This window comes from Stegodyphus dumicola, chromosome 8, assembly GCF_044657685.1.
Source record: "Stegodyphus dumicola isolate Sdum_Otavi_A_Nest chromosome 8, ASM4465768v1".
Lineage (NCBI taxonomy): Eukaryota > Metazoa > Arthropoda > Arachnida > Araneae > Eresidae > Stegodyphus > Stegodyphus dumicola.
The window spans coordinates 128,920,807-128,940,551 of record NC_140775.1 but is presented as its reverse complement, the minus strand read 5'-3'; the positions used below and the strand labels follow the sequence as shown (position 1 = coordinate 128,940,551).

Here is a 19,745-nt window from a genome sequence, read left to right as displayed (position 1 = left end):
GGTCACGCCATGAAACCACTGCTCTTAACAGTAGTGTTTGCTTGCTTCTCAAATAGAAATGTTTATTTTTACCCAGATATAGATAAGGGGTTTTGAAACCACAAAGTTATTTTATTACAAAACAATACATGCACCTGCCCAGTAAAAAGGTCTTTCATTTCCAGAGACTTTTCTCTGACCTCAACACACTTGCTCTCCAAGCTAGTATTGTGATTTTATAAATTATTTCCTGTGGTTTAAATTTAATGTAAATATACTTTGCTATAATTAAAAATAGAAATCGCTTAAAGTTTTATTTAAATTTAAAATATTTTCTGAATATTTCGAGACGAAATACGAATAAAATAAGTATGAATGGGAAACGAATGATCCGTACCAAAGCCAAAAATACCAAGCTCCATCCAATTAACATAAAAAACAAATTTCATGTGCCAGACGAAAAGAAATTAAATAACACTGGACTTATACCAGTGAAATTTAGATCCAGGCAGTGTACATTTTGTAGCACAAGGAAGAAACCTCATAGAAGATACACGTGTGAAACGTGCAATGTGGATCTATGCATGTACCAAAAAGACAAAACATGCTTTAAACAGTGTCACAAATGGGTTTTTTTTTTTTCTTTGGGGGGGGGGGGAACCCTCGAGTTTTGTTTTTTATCCTTATTTTACTGAGTTTTCTTATCTGTTTAGCCAAACGTCCTTATTATGTAGGTACTTACGTTTTCACTGCTACAGAAAAATTAAATAAATGTTTATTTTTAAATTTTTTCCGATGATTTACTTCGTAAAATAATGTAAAAAAATTATATATAATGCAATTCTTACATACATTTTTTTAAAATTTGTAATTTTCATCATTTATTGGAAATTCACTCGGAGAAAGTTTATTTTACCCGCCCCTACTACCTCAATAAGTTTCAAAGTCCTAGACACGTGGCGGTTTCACAGTGCGACTCACAGAACAATGGTCAAGGGTAGATTTTTTTAAATTCATATATTCTTTGTCTCTACGATCATAATATTTAATTTCTACAGTTTTTAATTAAAAAAAATTATAAAAATAATATTGCGTGCGCTAAAGGGTTAACCCTCCAAACAACTGAGCTTTATATATTGTTAAAAAATAATTGTTAAGCTGCTTGGAGGATAGATGATATTTTATTTTAACTGTATGTGTCTTGATTCTTTAACATTACTAAAAGCATTATCATAACTCTGATTGCTGCAATCTGGAAAATATTTTAGCTCTATGAATGCTAGAGAGACAAGGTGACAGCACTTTTTCAAGATCTTCTATTTTCCTTTTGAAACGAAGTCTTTCTGAGGCATACATTTCCCATTCACCTTTTCTTTCACAGTACTCTACTGGTACTGTTTGAACAAGATCTGCTTCTGGTGCGAATGAAACCTACCCGGGGAAAAAAAAACAACTTTTAAAGCACAAATTATATTAATTACAAACACAAAACTACAATTATGATTTGATTTATATACAACAATAAATGTCAATGAATACTACATACAAGACTTACACAAAATGAAATGCGGTAAACCTGCCAAAATTACTGCAAAATAACCTTGGAACAATTATACCTTTCTAACAAACTACAAAGTGCTCAAATAAATATATTCTTTTCCCATCTGATAACAAATTAAATGTTCTAAGGATTCCATTTTCTTATACTCAAAAGGTCTTACAAAAGTAATAAATTAAAAATGAAACATGCCTTGACATCAGATAAGAGTTTTAATGAACATTCGATAAGACTATAATTAAAAGACAGTAACTTACATAATAAAATAAATGTTATCTAAAAATTAAAAAATCAAATATAAATTTAAAGTAGGCTACAATTTTGCTGAAATTCAATGCAGTGTATCAGTTATAAGTACTACAACTGCTACTACAGCCGAAGCATATGTCAAATAGCAGTCAGCTAGCTTGTTTAGATTTATTAAAATATTTTACAACAATTAACATCAAATTTTACTAAAGGTTTTAAATTATGCACCAAGGCCTTTTTTTCCCCTCCTTTCTTTTTTGTTTTGTTAAAGATAGTCTTGGAAGCCCACTGGTTAACTCTGAAGTTAGTATATCCCTATGATAATAGTTCATTTGGATAACTATTCTCCAGAACAGTGGCACAGTTAGACTAAATCCTTCTAATGCCACGTTTCCATCAATAACTAGAATTGCGAAACAACTGGATAAAATTCTGCAGTAAAATAGTCAAAAATTTTGTAAAACTTTTTAAAATACTGTAGTAACTGAAAGCAGAAGTCCTTGTTCTTTTTAACTTCGGGTTGGATACCAAGCTATATCAACTGGAAATAGTTATGAGAATATGTAGTATTTTTTCCCATTCCAAATCTCTAATATTGATTTCATTTATTAATTCTACCCCTTCTTGAAAGAATTTGTGAAGAAATTAAGCTCACAATAAAGACACTCTGCCTATTTAATAAACGGTATTTCTTTTTGTTTTCTAAAGACCAGTTTTCATTTAGTATCTATTCACTCCAATTAATTAATCTCATTTTTACTTGCTATATATTTCATGTCTGATTTATAATAAAAAAGAGTTTAAGCACCGGATGGTGTTTAAAATTATTTGCAAGCCATCTATGAATTTTCTTTTCAGAAGTTTTATATCTGAATTTAGTTGTGATAAGTTATATTCTTTTTAGGACAAATTTCTCATTTAAGATTCATTTCCTTTTGTGAATATCATTCATACTACATTTTTTATTTAGAATTTAAAACATACATGTAACAGTAATATCATAAAAACATTGTACATTTACAGTTAATAAGCATTCAAATTTAGAATGTTATACTTTTTCATTTTAGTGTGCATATTTCCATTACGGTGTAATAAAAATGGAGACAATTTATCTTGTACGTGTGAACCATGGCGGTACGAAGTTAGATGGAGTGGTCCTAAACCGATTTTCCCATACATTTGCTTTGAAGCACTGGCGATCCCTTCTTTGGTGAACAAAACATTGGTTTATTTACCATTGAGTTCAATGGGTTTTGACACGATCGGATGTAAATATTTTATAATTAAGTCATAATTATACATATAAATGTACATATTTTCTTTTTCTACAATACTTTTCAGTCCTAAGTATATGAAAAGAATACATTTTTAAACAACATTTCATTCTGAATGGAATTAAATGCTATACTTTTCATAGAACAGTTTGCTCAGAATGGTTTAATTTGAAATATTTTCACAAGTTTTTGTTAATTACATTAGAAAAAAAAAATTAAGGTAATTCGATTTGATTCAGTTAAGGATTACAAAAATTAAGATCAAAGTTTTTTGTGTTATTAAAATTATGCATTATTTCTTTTCTATTTATAGAGCTTCTTCCTAAAATACTGTCTCAAATATGACATGATTTTTTAGCTTCTAAGGCATCTTTTAAATCGAAAACTATAAGTCAATTTATAATTAATGCTCTATTCGGTCCATTTCAAATTAGAGCAACTTTTAATTTAATAGCGAAATACTTTAAATAGTACTTGACTTTCTCTGAATATTTCTGAAAGGGAATAAAATAAGGATTATTTTTTAAATATTATTTACAACTAACTTTTTAATATTATTTAAAACTATTCTAATGAAATTCAAGGAAGTAAGTTTATACTAAATGCAGCAAAAAATGTGCATAATTTAATAGGTCATACAAGGAAGTTATACAGTGTCCACATGAGATTTTTTTTTTTAAGATATGCATTGCTTTGTAACTATGTTTTTTCGTGTTCAACTTGTAAGAATTATTTGAAATAACAGTGTTTTCTTCGAGTACATTTCAAGTACAGTTTGTTGAAATTTTGTCTAGGTGGATTAGAACCTTTGGTTGAAAAATAGTTAATAAAACTTTTTGTTCCTCCTTAATTCAGAATTTTAAACTTAAAGCCTTAATTATCACGCTTATAATTTTCAAAATGGCATCTCTGCTGGGATACTGAGCTTGATTAATTGATTTTGAAATGACGATTATTATTAATTATTTAAAATGAATAATTACATAAATATTGAACTTGAAACTAGAAATAATTTTGAAATATATTACTTCAAAATTTTATTATAATTTGAATGTTGACTTGTATTCATTTTATCATTGTGAAACACTGAAGCTTAGCATAGCATATTTATATTTGAATTCATTAGACTGATAAAAGTGAACTGCCTCATGTATACTTTCGAACAAACTGATATTTATTGAAAATTTTTATATTTTTAATTTAATTTGAAGTGACAGCATTCTCACAAATTTGTTATGTTAAAATTTTTGTTATGTGTATATGTTCAAATATAGCCAAGGAACAATCATATAAGTTAATTAAAAGAAAATGTAAATTGCTGAGAGCAGCTAAGACATTTTTTTCCAGGTAGCTGCCAATTGTTAAAAATTAATTTTGTGTACTTTTGAAGAGATGAATGCTTGAATATAGTTATGTAAGTCTAAAGACAAAAACTTTTAAAATTTTGGTAGAAATTTAAAATTTTAAAAATAAAATTTATGTTTTTATGCACTTTGATGATGCAACCCAGCTGAACATACTTATGTAAAATATGGGTAAAAGCTTTTGAACTTGTTGTTTAAGTTGTTCATTCAGCATGCACTGAGGTATCTTCCGGTTAGCTTCACTCTTTAGATGTGCTTTGCATTGCATTATGTTTAACATTCCTAGTAGTTTCAAGTGCAACTACTGACTAATCCTGTGGAAAGTTTCAGAACTCTGAAGTGTTTCTTTTAATAAATTTTATCAACCTATCCATTAGAGCTGTGTGCATTCAATCTATTACGAACCTGTATGCATACAGCAATATATTGCAAAAGCCATGGTTTTGAAGAGTATAGAAAAAGAAACAACAACACATGGTCTTCCAAAATCTGTTTATTAATTTCTGTCCCAGCAGTGCGCAATGAACTGGAAGTTGATCTGTCAGCACTATCCTCATCTCCAGGGCAGATGTTTTTATTTTATTCGGCTTATAATTCCTTACTAAATGTAGTATTTCATTTCGATATATTCTGTCTTTGATATGATTTAAATCAAATTCCTCCTCATTATAAATATCACGAATACACAAATAGTTTTCTGGTTGCAATTTTCTAATTTCGACTATGCGTAATGTATGCTTTACGCATGTATGCGTTGAAAGAAATGTTTAATAAAGTAAACAAATAAATATTAAGCCCTTTTTTTTTGTAAATTTTGATACCCTTTAGATCATAATTGCTCTTTATTTCATAAATTACGGTTTCATATTTTTAATTTTATAATTTCTGCACGCCATCTTACCAGATTTAAATTGATGATCTATAATCTGGAATCGCCGAAGTCCCGACGAGTCCAGATTAAAGACTTTTGAAGTTCATCAGAAACACATTTAGGACAGACCATTTTAGGAAAATCTAAATACGAATCTGATCCTAACTGTTCAGTTCAGCAGAAAAACACTTAGAATGGACCATTTTAGGAAAATCTAAACAAGAATCTGATCCAATCTGAATCTGACAAAAAAAAAAAAAAAAAAAAAGTCACTGTTGGTGCACTTTTTGCTTACAAATTTTGAAAAAATATCAGATTTATGAGAACTGGATTTGTTAGGCATAAAAGATCGCAGTAAAAAGCAAACAAAATTAGAATTACAAGACCTTGCTTTGAAGCATTATGAAAAGAAAATAACTAGTAATGAAGGCAGATACATTGTTTGCACTCCAAGGTTACAAATTATTCGCCCCAGAGTTACAATGCCGAATGAGGACCGGTATTTGGCAGTTACTGCCAAAAGAAACAGGCGGAGCACAGCCTCAGACCTGTATCGTCAGCTCTCTTCAGCACTGGTACGACAATTTCAAGGCAGACCGTGTACAGACGCTTAGGGCAGATTGGTCTATATGCTTGTAGATCTGTCAGATGCGTTCCACTTACTGCAACTCGCTGTCGCTTGCGGTTAGCCTGGAGTAGAGAGCATGCATTGTGGACACCGCGACAGTGGGCTTGTGTGAAGTTTTCCGACGAGTCCAGGTTTAGCTTGCAGTCTGATTCTCACTGGACTTTCATATGGAGAGCTCCAAGTACCCGTTACCACCAAGAAAACATCATGGAACGACACCATTACGGTGGTGCAGGAGTGCTCGTTTGGGGTGGAATTATTCTGGGTTCCAGAACTGACCTGCATGTTCAAATTGGAACCATGACAAGCCAAATCTATCGGGACGTCATTCTGAAACAACATGTATGTTTGTTTCGGGGCGCCATGGGCGCACAATTTGTGTTTATGGATGACAACGACTTCCCTCACCGTGCAAACATCGTAAGCGAATGCCTTCAATCGGAGGATATCACCTGTATGGACTGGCCAGCATTCTCACCGGACTTGAATCCAGTAGAGCATGTGTGGGACATGCTTGGCCGACGAGTTGCAGCCTGTCAATCTCCTCCTACATGTCTACCAGAACTTCGGAGAGCATTGCTTTTTTAGTGGTGTAATATCCCCCAAGATCAGATCGCTAATTTGATACTCAGCATGCCTAGGCGTTGTACGGACTGTACTGCATCGTCTGGGAGACATAAAATGTATTAACAATCATACCAACCATGTAATATTGGTTTTTTTGTAAATAGTTTTTTTTTTAATTTGCTCCAGGGAGAAAAAATCGCTAATTTTTTTAATAATATCAAACATATAGCATCTTTTTTTGCTCTTTATCTTTTGTTTAATAAATAAGCTTTACAAATAAGTCAAATTTGTTTTGCTTCTAACTCTTACTTTGCCTGATTTTGCATTATCCTTAATTTATGGACATGAGTGTACTTGCCCCACTGGCCAGTATTTAAAGAAAATTCTACAACTAAAATTCACCCAGTTTCTTATGGATCTGCTCGACAAATAAATTTTAGTTCACTCAATGATTCTGTAGAAAAGGACCCCAATCTCATTAAAATTGAATTCTGCACTGTTTCTGATTAGGAAAAATGGGGCTTATATTGGATATTCGAAAAGCCTTTTTACAAACTGCTCTACATGAAAATGATAAGAATGTTCAATGATTCTTGTGGCAAATAGAGAAAATCCTGAGAAGTCTGTTATATATCTGCATAGCCACATCGTTTTTGGCTTTTTTGTGCAGGCCACTTTTATTAGCAGAAAGGCTAAATTCTCATCTAAAAAAGGAACTTGACCATTTGAAAATGGCTACTTTAAAACTAAAAGATTTTGTATGTGGACAGTTGTGTTAGCTGAAGAACTTGTCTGGAATAGTTTGATATCGAATTTTCTATCCAATCAAAGTCACTTGTTTTATCCCTCTAATTCCCAAATTACTGTTAGAGGAATGTTAAAAAATAGAAGCTTCGTGGGACTCAGAGTTACTTTTAGATATAGAAAATTAACTTGAAAATTGGGGAACAAAAACTTGCAGATCTAATAAACATCAAAATTCCCAAAAGACTCTCGAGCCTCGGCCTTAAGAATGCTAAACCTACATTAAGAATTTTTTGTGACGCTTTCAAACTGTCCCATGCTACTTGTGTCTTTCTCCGAATCAAAAAGGATGGAAGAGAACTTCCAATGCCAAGGTTAGTTATTAGCCTGTATGATTGGTGTAAGGTTAGCTGTGTCAATAAAGAATGATTTACACATGGAAGATGTATCATCAACTTTTTGGTCATACTCAATATTCTTTACTGAATAAACAGGGAATGTCCATGGATGACATTCGTTACCAACAGAGTGGAAGAAATAAGATGGCTATCATCTAAGGTAAGCTGGAGATACATACTAGGTATACCGAACTCTGCAGATGTCCTAAAAATATGTTGTGAGGACTCTCATCAAAGGACCTTCTTGTCTCATAAAACTTTAAGAGGATTAGCCAAAATTTGAATCCTTTCCAAATGTGGAAGTAGTTTATTCAGAGAGGGGGGGAAACCCACTGTAACTGCAGTTTCTGTGTAATGGGGGGGAAGAGAGAGAGAGAGAGGGAAAAAAAAGAGCATTACCATAGTTATTCTTTTGACATTACTCTCTTAACTGGGGAAGTTGTTTACGTACGCCTTTCTTATTTATGCTCAGTATAATTATTCTTGGAAACAAGATTGCAATTTCAGTTTTATCATGAGACTAGCAGTCCTCCTAATTAAAGTGTCCTACTCTAAGCTTTGTGAATAACACCTAAAAAGCAAATGTCCCAGGCATATATATACGCCCATCTGAAGTATTATCATTTTCTTTGCTCTGTTAGCAGTAAAATTATTCCCAGAGCTTTGGAATGCAACACCGCAATGACCTTGACAGAGTATGCAAAAGAGAAGAAGGGGAGACTTGGAGAGGGAGATGTTTTGAAATGGTGAAAGTAATGACTGGGCCATTATTCCTGTTTCTGTTTGAGTAAAACATATTTTTTTATTCTGTGTCTTTGGTTTTCGTTTACTGCTTGTACAAATATGTCTGACAGTGATGGCTAATGACTGCATTGTTATAGCTCTCCTGTTTTTGTTTGAATAAATATTATTTTTTATTCCATGTCACCTCTATGCTTTCCATTTTCTGGCCAGTCTGGAATAAAGAAAGATATTACGGATTTTTCAAACCCACTCATGTTTTCTGATGAACTGCTTGTGCTTTATATTGTTAATGAAACTAACCATTTTTCAGAGCAGTATATGAACCAACATTCTGCAAAAGAAAATTCAAGAACAAAATCGTGGCATCCAATCAATGCAGAAGAAATACATGATTCTTCAGGTATACTGATTTTACAAGGTCTGGTCTAAACATACTATAATGCTATATTGGTCTAAAAATAGATTGATCGAAACTCCATTTTTTGGAATCCTTTTTATTATACAAACATAATTTTTATTATACTTTTAATCTAAACATTAAATTTTGTATTTTCATTTTATTCTTTATTGTGTGAAAGTAAACAATTTTACATAGCAAAACTTGCATTTATTCCCCCTCCCCAATACATCACATAACTATGCGTCCCTGTGTCAAAAATGGTAGCACTGGGAAGTGAATCTTGTATGTTACCCACAGCAGTTAAGTTGTTAAACTTGTAAGAATTACAGCATGGATAATTAAATTTTTAACAAATATGAGGAAAATAAAAAAGCTGAATGTGCTTTGCTTAAGCAAGTACAGAAGGATATATTCAATAATAAGACGAACAAGAGACCGGGTCTTTCATAAGCAATTAAAGAGCCGGGTGTTATTTTGAGATTAAACACAAAAAAATGTTTCAGAGATGATGATCAAGAATTCTGTTTGCCCGTTACATTTCCATCCAGTTGTAAAAGCGCTCATTATTTATAAACACGAAAATTTGGGACATGCCCAAGTTCAGATACTCATGAGAGATCTTAGAATTCCTATATTCTGAAAACTATAAAACTGTTAATGATATAAAAAATTTTTGGTACTTTTCTATTTTGCTTGTGCAGGTGGTAAAGCCGCCAATAATGGTACAACTGATGCCAAAAGGAAGTGAAAAGTGCAGAATCGCCCACTGCTTGGCACGTTTTTAAGAATTGCACATACTCGGTATCCATGTACACATCGACCTACTTTCGCTTTAAAAAAATCCCAGAATAGCTCAAATATGGCATTGCGCACACTCTTAACTTTATCCATGTACATATCAACCTATTTTTACTTAAAAAGTCAAAGAAAATTGACAAAGATCCAATTCTTCTTACTCTTGTAAAAAGCACCAAACAAATAAGTGGGCGATTTTGCAGTTTAGCCAAAAGGAATATCCTCGCTGGTAACCTTTTATGCCTCATTTTCAAAACAAGTCGCAGCCATTTTTTATCAGATTGATTGGTTCTTTCAATACTGGCATACAATTACACAGACTTTTCACCAGATAGTACAATTTTATGCCCTAAGGCCATTTGTGGTAATTACACCCCTCATCGGAAGGCAAAAATAGAGAAAAGGCAAAGTAAAGGGTTAAAGTCATCAATTCTAATGAAAATACACTAGCGAAGCAAAGCACTGCAGTTTTACATAATTTCTGAGTAAGCTATTCGTATAAATTGAAATAATTATTGCATTTAAACTTGTATTCCAAATTAAGATTTAACTTGGAAGAGATAATTAGATTTTTGTAGCGTAGTTTACGTGAGATGTGTGAAACATCGAATCAGCATGTTGAACCTTGAAAGCATAATAAATTCTTAAACTAGTGTCTTCTTACAAAATTTTAAACCACATTAAAATGTTTATGCCTTCAAAATAAAAAATTCTTAGAACTAACATTTTTTATGTGTTGTCGCCAATAAAGTCTGCTTGGCGAGATTTACGACGGCGAAATGGAAAAGTACCAAAATTTTTGCAAACCAGATAAAAAATTTTAAATTGAAATTCTGAATAACCAGTATAAATATGAAAAAGTATTTTACATGGTTTATGTAATGCACAACTCAAAGAACTTGGTACTTGACTTCTACCTACAAGTAGCACTCACCAGCAGTAAAGATGCTGAACACTGGTAGTTCAGTCCGAGGTTCAAAACCTGCGAACAGGCTGGCTGCATGAGTGTTTTCGTGGTTTTCCCCATGTGTAACGAGCCAGTTTACCTTAGAAAGTCCTTCACAAAGTAATCCCTCCCTTTAGGCAGATAGCCCTCGTGTGCTTTGCCATAATTGAATAATTCAATCCAACTAATCTACAAGTAGCATATATGAGTATTATAAAATACACTGAACCTTTTTCTGACAATCAACAACAGCTTTAACTGATTTTGTCTTTAGTAGATGTTACTGCCCCACAGATGTGATGTTAGTTACAGTATTTTCTTATACTTTCAAAAAATTAATACTTTTAGTAGTTCTTTTTTTTTAATAGGCCATTATTATCATCACCCTATCATCAAAATTAAAGTTTGCATTTTTGATTATATAAAAAAAAACTTAAATTCTGGAGCTGTACCAAGGTCTGCAAAATGAAAGCATATTCGGCACTTTTACAGAGAAGCCTTGGGGGATGGGGGAATTACATCGTTACATTTCGGGCTAGAGAAAGTGCAATTTCAAAATCAGACAAACCAGCAACTTTAGCATAAATTTTGAACATTATAAACGTGAAATTTTCCAATTAACGAAATTTGTGAAAAATATAGATGAATGATAATAAATGAAGATGACATAAACAGAAATTTTCTATTGCGATAACAATACCCCAATAAGCAATCAACTAACAACCAACAAAATCTTTAGTACAGTAGTAAATGCAGAAAATATCGCTGCAGATACTGATGGAAGTTAAGGGTTTTCATCCGCAGAGAACCCGTTGGCGGCGTTCCATTTCTCCTCGCCAAACTCGCAGCTTATCCGCAGTAAACGTGATTTTTAATGCATGTAAATTCAAGTTAACAGACAAAACAATATATTTGAACAAAAAATACCTATAATTAGAAAGAAAATATTAGCACAAAAACTTAAACAGCTTAAAAACTTACACTGAAAGAAATCTTTAATAAAATAAATAAATATTAAGCTGTTTTTGTAAATTATGATTAAGTCATATTTGTTTCATTATTTCATAAATAATTGTTTGTTACTTTTAAGTCTGTAATTTTTATATGTCAACTTACTAGCTGACCACATGGGGTGCAAAGGACCCTCTGCTGATGATTTGAAAATAACCCATTTTTAATAACCCATTTACCTCTTTATTAGTTCTCAACTTGTTTTGCTCAACACAATTTTTGGGTCAAGTGCAGAATCGCCCACTTATTTGTTTGGTGCTTTTTACAAGAGGAATTGGATTTTTGTCATTTTTCTTTGACTTTTCAAGTGAAAATAGGTCAATGTGTACATGAATAAAATCAAGGGAGGTGGATTTTTGTCAATTTTCTTTGACTTTTTAAGTGAAAATAGGTCGTTGTGCACATGGATAAAGTCAAGGGAGTGCACAATGCCATTTTTGTGCAATTCTGGGATGTTTATAGAAGTGAAAATAGGTCGATGTGTACATGGATACAGAGTATGTGCAATTCTTAACCGCTTGCCTGATTATCCTGAGTTATCTCAGGTTCGTATCTGTTGCAGTTAATTATTATCCTGAGCTTTTATCACGGTTTTACTCGGTCTGGAGGAAATGAAAGGAAATATTCAGCTTTGATTGGCAGTTTGCCAAATTTTGTTGGTTGCAGGGTTCTTTTGGAGAGACTGCTCATGTGTTTCCCTATTGTATACTATACGCTGGCTTGTGGATTAGTAATGTATAAAGAAGGATGCATGCGTTAGAAAAAAATAAAATAATCGCACTGATGGAAGATAGCGAAAGCGATGATTTTTCAAAATCCCCCCCCCAAAAAAATCAAATCCAACGAGACAGTGTACTTTGTGCTCCCGTGAAAGATTCCAGCGGTAAGCCAGTAAGAAAAGAGACCAGATACCAGTGTAGAAAGTCAGATATCACTCTGTCTTGTCCATTTTTTCAAAAAGTATCATACAAAGATTAATATTTAACTTTTTTTCGTTTGCCCAAGATAACTCGGGATAGTAAACTAATATTAAAAATAAATGCTTTTACACCTTCAAAAACTTAAAAATTCAACTTAAAACCTACATATTTTGATTTGTTTCGTTTTGTTGTATTTAATAATAAAATAAAAAAATGTGATGATTTTTTGCAATTTTTTTCAAAAAAATTTGTAAGGGAAGGGGTTAAAAACGCGCCAAGCAGTGGACGATTCTGGAAAATTGACAAAAATCCAATTCTTCTTACTCTTGTAAATAGCGCCAAATAAATAAGTGGGCGATTCTGCACTTTAGCCAATATTGGTGCCTTATTCTCTGTCTCATTTTTTTCTTGCACCATAAACAAAAATGGAAAAATTATTACAGAAATAGTCAACATTTTAAAAAAGAATTTCCATACATTTACATATAATTGCACTTCGACACCTCATTACAGTCTTTTCCGAAATCTGATGCAGAAGTCATATTTCTTGTATATTCTTACCTAACATCAAACTTCATCACAGAATTTTGATCATCCGATAGACTGAAGAATTAACCTTTCAGACATCATTCTTCTGGAATCTCTAGCTTATCTGCAAATTTAATTTTTTAGCTAACGGGTGGCTCCTAATAATGATGGATTTTTGGTAAATCTTTACATTATGGTAAATTGTCGATTTTTTGGCGACCAACTGTGCTACAGAAACCTGCTAATTTTGTTTTGCACGGCATTTTGTTTTCACGAATTAAAAGCTTTTTTTTCTTTTTTTTAACTCAACATTTTTTCCAACAATCTGCTAGCCGAATTACGCTTATACTAGAACTTTTATGGAACAAAAATGCTTAATCATGACGAAGATTAAGTGCGAAATTGGGAGAAAGTGCAGAATCGCAAACTGCTAGCCGTGTTTTCAAGAATTGCACATACACGGTATCCATGTACACGTCAACCTATTTTCACTTTAAAAAATACCGCAGAACTGCAAAAAATGGCACTGTGCACACTCCTAACTTTATCTATGTACACATCGACCTATTTCCACTTAAAAAGTCAAAGAATATTGACAGAAACCCAATTCTTCTTACTCTTGTAAAAAGCGCCAAACAAATAAGTGGGCAATTCTGCACTTTAGCAGCGAAATTGTTTCTAAGTGCTTATTAGCTAAAATCATGATCGGAATTTTGAGGGAAAATGTCACATTACATGTCTCATGATCTCTCATTTCTCTGAGACAAAATAATCTGTGATTCGAACTGTGTACTTCTCAGATTATTGCTAAAGTCCTAGCTAGTAACCTTTATCACCTTACCAAAATGTCGCCAAACTACCTGTTACCATATGATTTTTAAATCACAGTATAATCCTTTCACGGTTAAAATTCCAAAAAATTTAAGAAATGAGATTGAAATCAAACAGAAATTTAAATGCCCTGAATGTAATCTTATGTTCCTTGAAATCAAACAGAAATTTAAATGCCCTGAATGTAATCTTATGTTCCTTACGACTACTATATAATAATAATAATAAAAAATACTTATCTATGGTCAAAGGCAGCAATTTTTCTTTACTGTTTTTAAAATTCATTATTAGAAACACCCAAGATTTTATTTGTAATCACCTAATATAAAAATGGACATTAACCATAAGTATTTTTGACTATTTGGTGCATTTATCAATGTAAATTAAAAATAATTTTTAGGAATATTTTCATAAAGGAAATTTTGTATTGTTTAGGAATATCTCTACATACAATAAAACAAAGAGTCTGTCTGTGTGTGTGTCTTTCGTTCGTGCTGCGCGTAAGCTAATAGACCCACGACTACGAAATTTGGTACATAGGTGCATCTAGACAAGACCCAGTCAGTGCACCTCGAAGCAAATTTTTCGAAATTCGAATTAGAATTTTTTTAATTTTATGTTTTGTGACGAATTCGCATCATTTTGAGACATAATAGGGTACAGGAAAGCGAGATTTTACACACTCCATTTTCACATCGTCATGAAACGTAGGCACTTAGCTATTTTATGAACTTAAAATAAATTTAGTGTTTCAATAAATCGAGTAAATACGAATTTATTTAACAAAGGGAGCTTAACACCTTTTCAACATGATTTTTTCTAAAATAGTTTATTTTTCTTTGATTTTTGGACACATTAAACTTTTATACTTGCGACTGGTTTTACAAAAAGAATTTTGAAAAATGATAATATTTTGTATTTTTAAAGAATTTTTTAAATGAAGCTTCCAAGTACACTTCTCACATCTTTACAAATGTGATTTTGGCAATTTTAATGTCTTATTGTTGTTGTTGGTTTTTTGATGAAATCGCATCATTTTGAATAGTTTCATTCTTTTAGAAATATGGGTTTGGCAACAATTTTTCATCGTATTTCTTACGTCACTGTTTTTAAGAGATTGGCATATTTCATTGTCATTTTTATATATATGTAATATATTTTTATTGATTTTTTGATAAAGTTGTTCTGCAAAGTAAATTCCCGCTCAGAATTTTATGTTTTTTAAGTTGCTTTCATGTTATTTTTTGCTTATTTCACTGTTTGTAAGATATTGAAAAGTTTTGCATGATCTTTTTTAATTCAACGGTAAGTTGGTTAATTTTTTTATTAGGATTATTAATATTTGTATAAGGGGATATAGGTTATTTCATAGTAATTTTTTTCTCTTGAAAATATAAGATAAAATATCATTAATTATACTTTTGTTTTCAGAATTTTTTGTTTTTTGTATTCTTTTATGTTATTTATTGCTCATTTCACTGTCTTTACAATATTCATAAGTTTTGAGTGATTTTTTTAGGAAACAAAGTTCTTAACCTCCTTTATACCATTTGAATTCTTAAGATTTTGAAAAGGGAAGTTGGTTAATCTGCAGAGTAAAATTCTACGCAGTTTTTAAATTTAACGTTTGGTGTTCCCTTCAGCCATTTTCCCAGTACATTTAAAAGCCAGACGAAGGCTGTCAGCGAAGCTGCTAGTTTCAATATATATTTTTTTTTTCAATCACTGATCTTTGTGAACCTACAAAACACATTTTGGGAATAATTAACAATAAAATTTTCCCTCGAATTTCAGCAGACACAAAATGCTTCTGATAAATCTAATTAAATTATAGAATAGTTTTATATTAGAGAAAAATAAGCCAAAATCTAAATGTTTTAAAAATTACAAAGAAACTGATTTTACTCTCTAATTCTGCACTGAGAGGATAAAGCCAGGTAAGACTGGTACTTTGCTTCTGGTCCAGTTTTCATTCATTTAACAGAATGGACTACACGTTTTTCTATTACAATATGAATGTCTGCATCTCTCCCCACATCCAGACAGTTGTAATGGTTTGGCCATAATTTAGTTTCATCCATTATGTTCATGACTAATTAAACTATACAAGATGGCTGAAATAGGAAAAACTTAACATTGCTACACAGATTGGGATACCGTTATTACTGATTTAGTTTAAAGCGATTATGGCAAAGCCTCAAGGGTTATCTGCCTAAGGGGATGGATGCCTTTATGGAGAACTTTCTAAGGGAAACTGGCTCATATACACATATCGTTATTACTGATTGGATTGTCAGAAGGGATACCTGCCTAGTACGATCACTTGCTTGTATTAAAGGAAAATTGAATTACATTCATGAGAGAAGCCATAGTTTAACTACCACTGTACAGCCAGTTGGCCATAGTTAGTTGATAATTATAATGACAAAAGCCTTTATTTTCAAAATGTAAGCAACCAATATAGTACATACCTTACTTGGCAATCTGGGTGTATCATCAACTTCTGCAGTTGCTTTTCTCCAACTTTTGTTTACTTTATTTAGAAGTGCAGTCAATTTTTTAAGTTCTTCTAATTCATCATCATGACCAAACGTTACAATATCACATTGTGATGGCATGAAGCTCTCATTCGATTTTGATAACAAATTGCTAGCAAAAAGCCCAGACTGTTCGAACTCTGCTGTATCAGACAAAATGTCGCAATTATCGTAAGTATCCCAATCATCATCATCACCACTGACACTCTCTAAAGATACTACAAATGATGAGACATCTGAGCCAAATAAATTATTACCTGAACAATCATTTAATGGAACTATATCAATTATAAAGCTACCACTCTGCTTGGAATGATCAGATTTAGGAACATGACTAGATTTCAAAAGGCATGCAGGAATACTATCTACTTCATCACTAGAAATTGATTTTTTAGCTAACACAGGATCAGAAATAGTCCTTTCACAGTCATTCAAGGTAGCTTCCCGACATTTCTTTTGCCGTCGTCGTCTCTTCTTAGAACGCTTCTGCAATTCTTTCGTTTTGCGGTTAATAAGCTCTTGATTAAAGCATTTACTGTCTACTGTGCAAATGTCATTCATACCATTACTTGATAATGGTAAGGAAACAACTATTCCATTTTGTGCAATTTTCATTTCTGAATCTTGTTCAGACTTCACAATATCGGATAAGGGTTTATTATTTAATATAACACTGGCGTTTCTATCAGGATCTTGATTAGAATATTGAGAAATATTGAGACCTTTCTTTAAATCTGTACTTAAATTAAAATCGAAAAGTCTAAAGTCGTTCTTTATAGGATGAAAGTTTCTAGAATATAAGAATGAACGACACAAATCGTTCATATGATTTAAACGAATATTATTGGAGGCTTGATGAAAACGACGAATGGAATTTTCTGTCACACTTAAATTACAGTGAGGAGATGAAAATTTAGAAGTTAAATCTTGAGATATATTCATAAAAAATGAAACTTTATCAGCATAAAGAGATTCCTGGCAATCTTCAGAAAGAATGTATTCTGAACACACTGGAGAATAACTTTGCATGAGGTTCTGCGCACCAGTAAATTTAGGTAAAGAAGTCTCTGGCCGTTTAACTGGTAATTTCAATTTGTCCAAAATATCCATTATTATCGAAGCCATAGTACCAAGTTAAAATTCGTTTAGTCGTAAACTGGGTAATTTCACAACTTATTCCATAATGGGTAACGAGGCTTAACAAAAATACTCATTTTTGGTGGCTCACGGCAAAATCTACAACTTTCGCACACGCAATGTAACTTCATTTTTCTAAACTGAAACAATAAAACTTGAAGTGCCAGATAAACAGTAAAAACATAGCAACTTATAATCGTTTTTATATTTTCCATACACAAAGATATCACTTCGACTTTCATCGTACAGATAAGATTGATATTTCCTATTCGTTCAGATTCTTTTTCAACAATGGCGTAACCCTTTTTTCAAGGGTTGCATTTACGATTTCCGCCAACGTACTGAATTTCGCCAAAAGCTTTTTCACTTAGTGCAAATTGTACCTAATATAATATTTTAAAGATAATAATCACGAAGAACTAATGTCATATGTTTCTAAAAACTCGTATAAAAAATAAACAATGCAGTTTTCCCAGAAAAAATAAACTTACAAAAAATAAAATAGAACTAAATTATTAACGCCTTCGAAGTACGCCAAACAAACGCTAAAAAACGGTATGCGGTAAATATTATGATGTACGTCATCAATTTTGTGCGATATGATGATAAAATTATAATTTGCTACCACAATTAATTATCACATTTTATCCGTAAAATTGATATTACATCATAGTTTATAAATATGAGCAAATTTTTAAAGTTATCGAAAATAATTTACAAAAAACGAAACGTTTCTTCTGATACAATGTAAACAAACTATTGCATCAGAAAATGTAGTTGAGGGTGACTGCGTATGGTATTGTAAGAAATTCAAAATCGAAGGAGAGGGAGAATAGTATATGGATGTCTTGTGTCATCCAAAACCATATGTACTGGATTATTGTAGAATTAGTTAAATACTGAGATCACGAAAATCTAATTTTAGGAGAAAGTTATGTCTTTATTATCCTCCTCGTATTTGCCTATGAAGTGTGTTGTTATTGTTTGAGGATAATTAAAAAGATACAGTGGCTTACATTTGTTTTCGGACATGTATATCTTTTTTTAATTTATTTGCATGGATTGAACCAAATTTTGAAACATAAACTTCAGTTATTTTTTTTTTTCTAATATACTATTTTTTCTCTTAATGTAAACCTTACTTGCTTCAAAATAAATATCATCAAACTATTCTTTATAATAAAATAATTTATTCAAAAAAAGTAACAGTATCATAAAAACATTCTTTGTAATGAAATAATCTATTCAAAAAAGTGTTAATCAGTAACTGATATAATACATCAGATACTGAAAAGTTTTGTGTTTTTCAGTAGATGATATTGCAGGTTCTAATTTTTTATTTTAACTCGTTTACTGCTCATCAAAATGTCGCTAAATCCCATGTGTACCGTCTACTAGAATTAAACCTAAAATAATATCAAGAATTTGTTATAAACTGTGTGGACTTCCTGAAAATGCAGTGATGTCTAGTCTACATTCTCTTAACCTATTAGAAAAATCATAAATGCACTTAAATACAATGGGCAATCAGCAAGAAATTCTTTGTTAACAAGATGACAAAGAAAATACCTCTGATGTTTTAAAATACATAATAAGCAAAGATTTATCATATTGGAACAATGCTATATTTAAAGAGGAATCAATATATTTTGGTCTGATGAACAAATTTTTTTGTGGCGAAACCTAAATGCATAATAGAATCTGAGAAACCTATTTTTTACTATTAAGCATGAGGACGAAAGTATAATGGTTTGGAGATGTTTCACTGCCTCTGGTCTGGGAAATGTAACTTTTATAGAAAATAATGTGTATCGGTAGAAATAATACATAAATAGTCTTACTGAAAAATGAAAGCATCTACAAGAAAAGTTTGAATACAAAAAGCAAGTTTAAAATATATATATATATCAGTGGTATCTGTGAAAGAAAAATAATGTTATTTTGTAATTGATATTTGGAAATAAAATTGAAAAATAAGAGTGCCTGAAAATGAATGTGAGCCAGTTTTAAAGTCCTAGCTGTTGTAGTTACCTAGATAGTCAGAGTTCTTTAAACTACTGAAAGTGTGAATGATATTAATTCATTATTACACTTACATTCAATTTTTCTTCTGTTAAATAACCTCAGTTAGGTTACATCTGTAATAGTCTCTCAATTAATCTTTGACTTGTAATATGAGGATGGTGATAATTTTAAAGGCAATAGCCATTAATATATGATAATTTGCTTTTAATATTGATTGAGGTTAGGTTATTTAATTACGG

General features: G+C 31.7%; 1 protein-coding gene across 1 annotated transcript; it reads right to left on the bottom strand.

Annotated features, from left to right (window-relative positions):
- Positions 1-627: 627 nt before the first annotated feature.
- On the bottom strand, positions 628-18,000 carry PPP1R15 (Protein phosphatase 1 regulatory subunit 15). Its single transcript, XM_035354883.2, has 2 exons — positions 16,279-18,000; positions 628-1,410 (listed from the first exon to the last, which is right to left on the bottom strand). The coding sequence occupies exons 1-2, from the start codon at positions 17,467-17,469 to the stop codon at positions 1,210-1,212; spliced, it is 1,392 nt and encodes a 463-aa protein (XP_035210774.1). The 5' UTR covers positions 17,470-18,000; the 3' UTR covers positions 628-1,209.
- Positions 18,001-19,745: the final 1,745 nt, after the last annotated feature.